Source organism: Centruroides sculpturatus, unplaced genomic scaffold (genome assembly GCF_000671375.1).
Source record: "Centruroides sculpturatus isolate CEXI.00-Female unplaced genomic scaffold, Cexi_2.0 scaffold933, whole genome shotgun sequence".
NCBI classification, from domain to species: Eukaryota; Metazoa; Arthropoda; class Arachnida; order Scorpiones; family Buthidae; genus Centruroides; species Centruroides sculpturatus.
In genome coordinates, this window is record NW_019385185.1 from 203,389 (window position 1) to 212,488 (window position 9,100).

General features: G+C 46.9%; 2 protein-coding genes across 2 annotated transcripts in view; both read right to left on the reverse strand.

Annotated features, from left to right (window-relative positions):
* LOC111635886 (partitioning defective 3 homolog) overlaps window positions 1–3,903 on the reverse strand; it is a 43,432-nt gene extending 39,529 nt beyond the window's left edge. The window contains exon 1 of the mRNA XM_023381008.1: window positions 3,475–3,903. Coding sequence (XP_023236776.1) covers window positions 3,475–3,855 — 381 coding nt within the window. The 5' untranslated portion in view covers window positions 3,856–3,903. The remainder of the gene's footprint in view (window positions 1–3,474) is intronic.
* Window positions 3,904–6,175: 2,272 nt separating this feature from the next.
* Window positions 6,176–8,933, reverse strand: LOC111635887. Its single transcript, XM_023381009.1, has 6 exons — window positions 8,097–8,933; window positions 7,604–7,759; window positions 7,242–7,532; window positions 7,010–7,173; window positions 6,684–6,938; window positions 6,176–6,617 (listed from the first exon to the last, which is right to left on the reverse strand). The coding sequence occupies exons 1-6, from the start codon at window positions 8,413–8,415 to the stop codon at window positions 6,510–6,512; spliced, it is 1,293 nt and encodes a 430-aa protein (XP_023236777.1). The 5' UTR covers window positions 8,416–8,933; the 3' UTR covers window positions 6,176–6,509.
* Between the last annotated feature and the right edge of the window lie 167 nt (window positions 8,934–9,100).

Here is a 9,100-nt window from a genome sequence, read left to right on the forward strand (position 1 = left end):
CCCCCTATAACACTGTTGATAATTCCGTTTTATATGAATTCCATGTTGTACGAGTCACTTAGATTTTACAAATACGTGTGCCTGGCTGCGAACGGCTCACGTATTTGTAAAATCTAAGTGACTCGTACAACATGGAATTCATATAAAATGGAATTATCAACAGTGTTATAGGGGGGGTCGACTCTACTGACATTTATACTTTATTGGGGGGGAAAATCTACCAGATAAACAAAGAGTAATTCTTCATATTTGCATTTAGAATTTTGCCCCTAGATTACCAGATTTACCTGGAGGGGCGGAAGAACGATTACTTCCGGGAAAGGGTAAGAGACAATCGATCCAGGTAGAGGGATAATTAAGGGGCGGCAAGAGAAAAGAGGCCCGGGCCACTCGAGGCCTCATTCCCGGGGAAACTTCCGAAACGTTCTCGTTATATTTCTTCCTGGAAGACTTAATTAGAACACCTCTAGAACACCTTAATTAGAACACCTGGAGATAAACAATAAAAGTGGTTTTTTGATAAAGATTAGAAGATAGGAGGTAGAAAAAATAATTATAATAGTAGAAAAACGACAAAATAATTGTTTTTAAATCATTTTTGAGTCAAGAAATATAGGAGATGTGTGTGTCCTTTATCGGAGGTATGGAGATTAAAAGAAGTCGTTGGCCGTCAAATTTCAATTAGAACTATTTAGGACCAGGGGCGGACTGGCCATAAAATTTTTGTGTGGAAAATTTATTCCCAGCCCAGCCCACAAATAATTAAAAAAAATGTATTTTTTCTATTTATATTAACACGAAGGCTTCTAGATTTTTCTTGCGAGATATTTATAAGTATCTTAGCCCGCTTTTAATTAATTTTAACATAGAAAAGCTTTATACACCGGATACTTGTGTTACAGACATGGATAGCAGATATTTGTATGCTTGACCAAGTATAGAATAAGCTCCACTTAACATGTTATATCTGAATAATATATTGTGTTGAGTAGCTACTGGATTAAACTGTATTAAAATACTGCTTAATTTTTGAAATGCGTTTTCAGGAATATTTAGTGACGGTCCCGTAAATTTTGGTCTAATGCGCTTTGAACTCGCTGTAAAGATGACAGTCGAACTCTCCCAGGTTGCTCTCTNTAAAACGTGAACGTCGAACGCCGAGCGCCGCTTACAAGATAGAGCGCTCGACGTTCGACGTTCACGTTTTAAAGATGAAAACTTCGGCCGTAACCTCGCTATTTAATCGAAAGTTTCCGTACGGTTTTTGCTACGGGAAGACCAAATTTTTACAAATGAGATTTTTTTTCGTGGCGGGCGAAGAAGATACGAATGTGGCATATTCACAAAACGTGTGCCACGTACCGAAAAACAACACAACGCGTGCCACGATAAAACGACAACGATAACTTTCTTTGCTAAACACGTGGAAATTATTTAGATTTTCGATGGCGTGGCACACGTTTTGTAAAGAAATTGGAGGCCCGCATCTCCGCTCTCCACACCTTTAAAAACGTAAGCTTCCGTAGCAAACATACAAAAAGTTTCCTGGTATTCTTTCCGAGTTACATTTTCGTGATAATCCAACCCCCTTATCACGAAAACCAAGCGTTTTGAGACTGTATTATTTATCCTAATTACAGTTATTTTTCAAGTCGTATCACCCCGCAAAGTTGGCCAGACTTATCGCTAACACCGTCATTGTTTTTATCTAATCTTTTATCTCCTACTGTATTCAATTAAGCACGTTTCCGTAATCGCCACAATATATTTGTTTCTCTTCTTGCTTTTTCCGGGCCGCCGAAAAGGGGGTTGGGAACACCCGTACTATTTTGCAGTACGTTCCGTCGCCCGACATATTTACTATAAAGCGATGGTGTTTACGGTAAGCGGTGAAACTCTATTGTTAAATTCGCCCCTCCGTCGTATCAGCGCCCTCTAGTAACGGTTGTGTAGACTCTCACCACGTGTTATACGGACCATTATTAATGTAACTATATTGAAAATGAGTTCTGTTTTTACCAGTTTTATCGCTATTTGTTGTGTGTTTGCAAGCTGTATGTCAATGCCTTCAACTAGAAACCGATTAAATCCATATCACAAGGAAGAAGAAAGGTAAATGATTTGATCATTTACCTTTCTTCTTCCCTGTGTGTTTGCAGGGAATATAATAAAGATCGAAGAGTCGGGGTGGGGGGTACCCGCCACCTTCGGCTATTTCTAGCGGTAGGCCTACTCTTTTTCGGTAAGGACGTTCTTCTAGGCACGGGTAACCCACCATTCCAACAACGGCGATTTCGCCCCTTTATTATTTATACCACAACACTACATTTGTGCATTTTTGTCCGTCAGTTTTATTCCAACGGCGGTGGCAGCGGATACTTGCTTTTGTTTGTGGCACCTCCCCTCGGCCTTACCGCTACTCTACCCAACGGGATGTGGCCTTCCCGTTAAAACGGGTTCCCGCCCGCTTAACACCAGCAAAGAAATTGCCATCTTAATTAATGCCCCTTCGGTTACGGCTAATCTTACCACGTTAACTTACAGAAACTTTAATAAGGATCTGATGTTCTATGTATAAATGAGGCCTCGACTGTAATAAACCATGGGGATATCGATTTCTTCGGGATGATCCCGTCCGTAATCATCTGCCCTGATTACGGATGGGGTTTCGGGCCCCTTCCGTCGGCACGAGGCCCGACACGCGCCACCTGGTAGAGGTTAACGGAACGTTGGCGATCCGACCGTTATTCAGACACTACTGCGTCTTTCTTCCTTACGTCTATAAACGCGCCGTTTGTTTCCCGTCCCCCGGATTTACATTCGTCGTTCGATGGAAAACGACGAACGTCGCCCCCCCCGGTTTCCCGGAAACCAAAACAAACGGAGTTCGTTCGTCCCTTAACGTATTTTTCAATGCTCGTCCTTTCGTCACGCTTTAACTCACCGCCGCGCCTGCTGCCATCGGGCCTTATTCTCTCCGCTTCTCGGGCCCGCGGAAATAAATAAAAAAAAAAAGAGGGCCCGCCGCGCCTTCGACCGTTATCGCCGGGGGGGCCGTCTCTCTTCCGCCGCGGCGCCGTCCCGTCTGAGGGAATCGTTCGCGCTTCCAGGTGTTTCGCTTCGTCCGACCGAATCCCTTTCCCGCCGCCCGGATCCTATATCCGTCGGGCGCATCTCTCCCAAATCCTATCCGTCGGGGCCCTAATTCCTCCCAACCGCTTGTTCTCTCCTCGGGCCCGGGCCCGACGTCTGTCGAAATGACGCGATCGACGGCGTCGGACCGCGCGGCGCTCGTTCGACGGGTTCCACCGGAAAATCTTCCGCCGAAAAATAGTCCACCCGAGAAACCCGGAAAACGGACCCCCGAGGAAGAAGAAGGTGGAACGGAACTCAACGGGTTTCGGGTGGCAACCGGGGGAGAAGAAGGAAACCGAAGGGCCCGCCGTGGGAGGGACGGATCCCCCCAACACTCACCTTTCCGGTGGCCTTCTTGTACCTGGTGACGGCCAACTCGGTCAACTCTCTGACCAAGATGTCTCCTCTTCCGCACGGCACGATGACTCGCACGCTGCCGAAATTCACTGTCACCTTCATGACGAGGGTCCCGGCAGAAGGAGATCCGGGTTCCTCCAACACCGAAAACCGCGAGGTCAGGCGCGCCGTCTGCGGCGCCTCTTCATGTCGGACGACGACGAACGATTCTGGTCCGAGGCGAAAAACTCTAACCGAGTAACGACTGCGGCCAATCGCGATTCCCTCCGCACGCGCTTCTTTATCGCAGGAATTCGCCCGCTCGAAATCGGGCCGTAAACGTCGAGTTCCGGCCGATACGACGCCCATTGGACGCCGTCGCATTCCGACCTCGACGTTCCGACCAATGGTGGCCCTCCTCTCATCCTCAAGCTTTTCCCCCCGCGGAGGGACCCGGGAGGGCCCCGAAGTAGCCACGGAACGGAAAAATTTCCGGATTTTGGTGGAGGGCCTCCGGGTTCCGATTGGCGGGCCCGGAGGTCCCGGTAAATATTTCATTCCCGTTCTTCGAACGTCAGCCGACAGATGGCGCCATTTGCCCGTCGGTGGCGAGCTACCGTTCTCAGGTGGAAAGACTCTCGTGTTTTCTCTTTTAGCCGCCAGAGGGACGGAGAGGATTAGGGTGCGACTATGCATACGCGAGCGAGCGAGAAGAGGCGAGACGCGATAAATATCAAACCTTGTCAGATATGTGCGAGAACCAGCAATTCGCTCTCGCCAGCGATATTTCTCGCTTCTCGCTTGTGATATTTCCTATGCGTCAATTATCTAATTGTACTCAAGAATAAGGCTACGTGCTATAGATAAGTATTGTGCCTTAGGGTGCGACTATGCAGACGCGAGTTTAGAGCGAGCGATTTAGTTTTCGCAAAGGAAAACCATGCACAAACGAGAAGCGAGAAATAACGCTTGCGAGAGCGAATTTCTTGTTCTCGCACATATCTGACAGGTTTTGATATTTATCGCGTCTCGCCTCTTCTCGCTCTCTCGGAAAATTCGCTCGCTCGTGTCTTCATAGTCGCACCCTTATCGAATAATATCTACAGAGTTTGCATCCCGAAAGCAATACTACTGTATGTGATATACAACAAGGGTTGTGATCATCATTGTCTGATTATGTGTAAACCATCTTTCAATGATGTTGTTCTAATAGAAGTGCTTGTAAAAGGAAAACTTCTACACATTTTCTCTACGTGGGATGACGTACTTCTTCGTGTGCCGTACCCCGTGCGTTGATTGTTATCATATCTGTGTATTTAGTGCCTGGAAGTGCTGTGCCAATGGTATCTTGTGATATCTCAGACGTGCATTCGAATCGTCCCGCGCTACAGAGGTGATGTGTTACCTATAATATTTCCTTTTTAATAATACTCTGCTTGAGGAATGTGTTGTTGCACAACTTCATTCCAAGCGGCGAAAACATACGTCAATCCAAGTTCTAACTACTGTACTAAGGATGAGAATTATGTTCTTGAGACCTGAAACAGTTATTTCTGTTCACCTTCTTAGGTTGCGACTATGCAGACGCGAGCGAGCGAGAATATCTAGCGAGAAGAGGCGAGACGCGATAAATATCAAACCCTGTCAGATACGTGCGAGAGAACCAGAAATTCGCTCTCGCCAGCGATATTTCTCGCTTGTGCATAGTTTTCCTTTGCGAGAACTATATCGCTCGCTACTAAATTCTCGTCTGCATAGTCGCACCCTAACTGTTCGGTCGATCGGATACGTCGGGCCTGGCTAAACCCACGCTAAAAGAGGCCCTCTTAGTGTGCACAGGGCATAAAAAGTTAAAAAAAACTATAAATAAACAATCATACGGCTGAGAGTAAAGCCCTTCACGACCTGGTTCGTACTTAGATTATAAAAATATTGTTATATCGAGGGTTAAGTATACTACATTTACCAGTTTACTGCCCCACACGTGGTATTGACTTCAATGTTTTGACTTTCAAAGCGGAATTTAGAGCGACTCTCCCCTTAATGTAGATATTACGTACGTTTCCAAACAAATTTAGAGTACAGTAGAACCTCGAAAACTCGGCCTAATGTGGACCGAAGGGTGGCCGAGTTTGTGAAAATGCCGGGTTATCGGGAATGGGGTTAAAAAAGGATAAGTATGCGTGTTTCCTCAGAAAATATTGTACTGTACTTGTATGTATTGTTTGCTTGAGAATACAACAGAGAATAAACTGCCCAAATACCCTTAAAAAAAGGAAAGGTACGTCCTTTATGAAGGCATAGAGCCTTTACTACATGAAAATGAAAATTAATGAATACACTGTGTACAGTAATTTACCTGATAAGACAGACCTCAGAAAAATACTTTATGAGAGCTTTTATACTTTTATAAAGCTGTCTATAATGAAAATTAATTAACTAAGGATTTTTTTGCCCTGCCAGGGTGTGGCCGAGTTATCCGGAGTGCCGGGTTATCGAGAGCCGAGTTTTCGAGGTTCTACTGTATAAAAAAGGTGGCATAAATGGTTTAATAGTTAAAAATAGAAGAGTTTAACAAGTAACAAGTGAGCTAGAACTTAAGGGGCCGTCCATAAATTCTATACATACCGGATGAGGAAAAGGGGTAGAGATGGCTTTGCGCGAAAGAAGACAAAGAAAAAACACGGTAAATCTTTAACCATTGTTTATTAAAAAGTCCAAATTACGGGGGAGAAGATCGACGGTTTCTTCGGCGTCGACTCTCCGTACAATATTCCTTCCGTTAAATAAATAAATACGGCGGATCCGCCGTTCCCTTCAACCCTTTTCCTTCATTTACTCCCCTTTTCGGCAGAAATTTCTCAGGATTTTCCCTTTCTCCCCGTAGGGATTCTGCGGATTCTCTTTCGGACGATTCGTTTGTTCGTATTTTCGGGAGGAAGGAGCACCGTGGCACACGTTCAGTTCTTTTATTTAGTATAAACAATAGGATTTGGTGGAAAAAAATAAATAGGAAATCGGAGTCTTCGCCTCTCGTTCTAGGACGAAAGTTTCCTCTCCGTTTCCTCGGAGGAAAGACTGGGACGTACTCGTATTCCGGTGACGGCCGCCATCGTTCTTCTTAAGGAGGTTGGAAGAGTCGTCCTCTGAAAACCAAAGAAAATGTCATTCTTGGACTCAAAGCCGGTCCGAAAGAGGAGAAGGGTACTCACCTCGTGCGCGGGAGAAAGGGCAGAGAAGGGAGGAAGAGAAGACGTGGAAGTCGAATCAAGTTGGTTTCCTTGTCGAAACTCGTGGACTTTTTCTCCGGAGAAGACGAAGATGTTGCGATATCGAGAAGGAGGGGAGATAGCGTCGACCAGTCTGTCGGAGAAGCTCTGATCCAGCAACAGAAGCACCCGACCCGCGCGACAGTTTTCCAAATCCGACGACAACTCCGCCGCCGAGTATTCCTCGTCCGGGTCCACCTGAAATAATAATGGTCGGTAAAAAGATGCGGGAGAGAAAAGATTGTCCGTGGAAAAGAGAAAGAACTCACCTTTCCGTCGCCGTCTGCATCCCATAGAAGACTGGATCCGTTGCGGGTTGCCGGGCTGTTAAGGTAAACAAGCAGCGTGTCCAGACATACGCTCTTGCAAGTCCTCTTCAACAGGAAGCGGAAATCGGACTTGAGGCTGGAGGGATAGACGGGAGCCATCTCGCCTGAAATCAAAAGAATTTAGTCGACGTTCGCCCACCGGAAGCGGAAGAAAGAGAAAAGAGTCTCTCACCCGAAGCGTCGTTTGCTCCGTTAGCGAAGAAGATGCGGACGTCATCGGGACGATATCCGTTCTCTCGCAGCTTCAGGTAGAAGTTTTTCAGTCGATCGGGATGATCGGCGTCGGTTGTCTGTCCGTTCCAACCCCCCGACAGAAGCAGGGCCCGACCCCTCCTGTCGGCAGGCCCGCAACCCGAGCGCCAGGCAGCCAGAGGGGGGCAACGACGTCGATTGGATCTCAGATGGTCGCAGAAGAGACTCCGCCTCTGTTCCAACGGTCTGAGGCGCGGACAGGGAGAGAAACCTGGGAGAAGAAAGATGAGATGAGACGAGGGCGACGAGAGAGGAGGAAGAGGAAAGAGGAAGGAAACTCACCCGGAAGATCGTCTTGGCAGACGAGTCTCTGTCGATCCTGGCGGGGGGAATCCGGTCCGGCGGTCACTAGAGGTAGGAAGTCGAAGTGGCAGGAAGGACGGGGAAAGTCTTCTGGTGTCCCGTTGCGGCAGACGGGTATCAGACAGCGACCGTCTCCTGCGGAAACAAAAAAGACGTATGAGAAACTGTATTTATTTATCGGAAGTAATTCTCTTTTCCTTACACTATATTAGCGCGAATGGAGCAACATGGAGTAAGATTATTTTGTCAAGGGCTGCAGAACAGTGTGACAACCCTTCTCAACCCTTCAATCACTACCTTGTTGTAGCTGTAAGCTTATTTGTAACTGAGTTTGTCTCTGTGCCAAATGCACCCGCTCACGATTCGAAGTGATCGGACATTCTGACCTCACACTATTATTCAACGGTTCCATAAGAAATAAACGGTTCCCGGAAGAGTGAAAGAGAGCGAAAAAAGGTTAAGAGGCACTCACCTAAGTAACGTCCCGCACCTTTCCGGCAGGAAGCGACGTCGGAGGAAGACAGGCCGAAGAAGAGGAAGACGGGATGACCGAAAGGAACTCCTGGAGAGGGATCAAGCAGCAAAACGTGGCCCGGAGTCCGGATCGTCCACCCGTCGGGAAACACCACAGGAAGGGTTCCCCGCGTGTCGGCCGGAGCCAGGTAGAGATTGACTTCCCCATCGGGTCGCAACAGGGACAGGGCAGCCGAGGCCCAGACCGGCAGATCGGAGGCCTGACAGCTGGGTCCGAAACACAGTATAGAACAAGTCACTAGTAGCGTGTAGAACATGATTGACGACACCTGCGGACGGGCGTTCTCTTATAACCGGCGACGGTGGCGCCGCCGGACCCCCGGGCGCCGGACAACCAAAGAGGAGGAGGCGTCAGTCGGCCCCTTTGCGGGGTTCGATTACCCGAATCGTCCTCCGACCCGTAGAAGAAATAAAAAACAAAAACAAAAATCGGGGGGACGGATCTTTACTCCGCTCCTCCCGGAAGAAACCGAATACGAGTATGGGTATTAAAAGTAGAGTAGGTGTGCATAAAGGCAGGCGGTTAAATTCAAAGGGATAGTGGTCGATGTCGAATGTCTCTCTCGTTGCATCACCAGTATACATCAAAGGACCCGACAGGTTGTTTTTAAGACCAGGTGTCTACGGGAATTTCCAATGTTTATAACTTTTCCGATCGCTCTCGTTATACTGGAAAAAATTCTCTTTATTAGGGGAGATTGGGGCAACTTCGGCATACGGGACAAGCGCTTTTTTTTAAAAACAAATTAAAAGGAGACTTTGGTTATAGGTTAGGCAGTTGAGTTTTATTGGTGGCTTGTTGAGTGTAGTGTTTTTATTGTTCTCCAACAAGCGTAGTTGAATTATCAAGCAAATTTTCATTTTCGTTCAATTCCATATAATATTTTTTTTCCATTTATATTGAATTGGCAGGTTTTGTTATAATTCCATGATAACGAAAGT

Coding starts and splice junctions, on each gene's coding strand:
- LOC111635887 (XM_023381009.1), bottom strand. CDS start 8,415: ATGTTCTACACGCTACTAGTGACTTGTTCTATACTGTGTTTCGGACCC. Junction 7,174..7,241: donor CGGAGCAAACGACGCTTCGG/GTGAGAGACTCT, acceptor TTTTGATTTCAG/GCGAGATGGCTCCCGTCTAT. Junction 6,618..6,683: donor CCCTTTCTCCCGCGCACGAG/GTGAGTACCCTT, acceptor TTTGGTTTTCAG/AGGACGACTCTTCCAACCTC.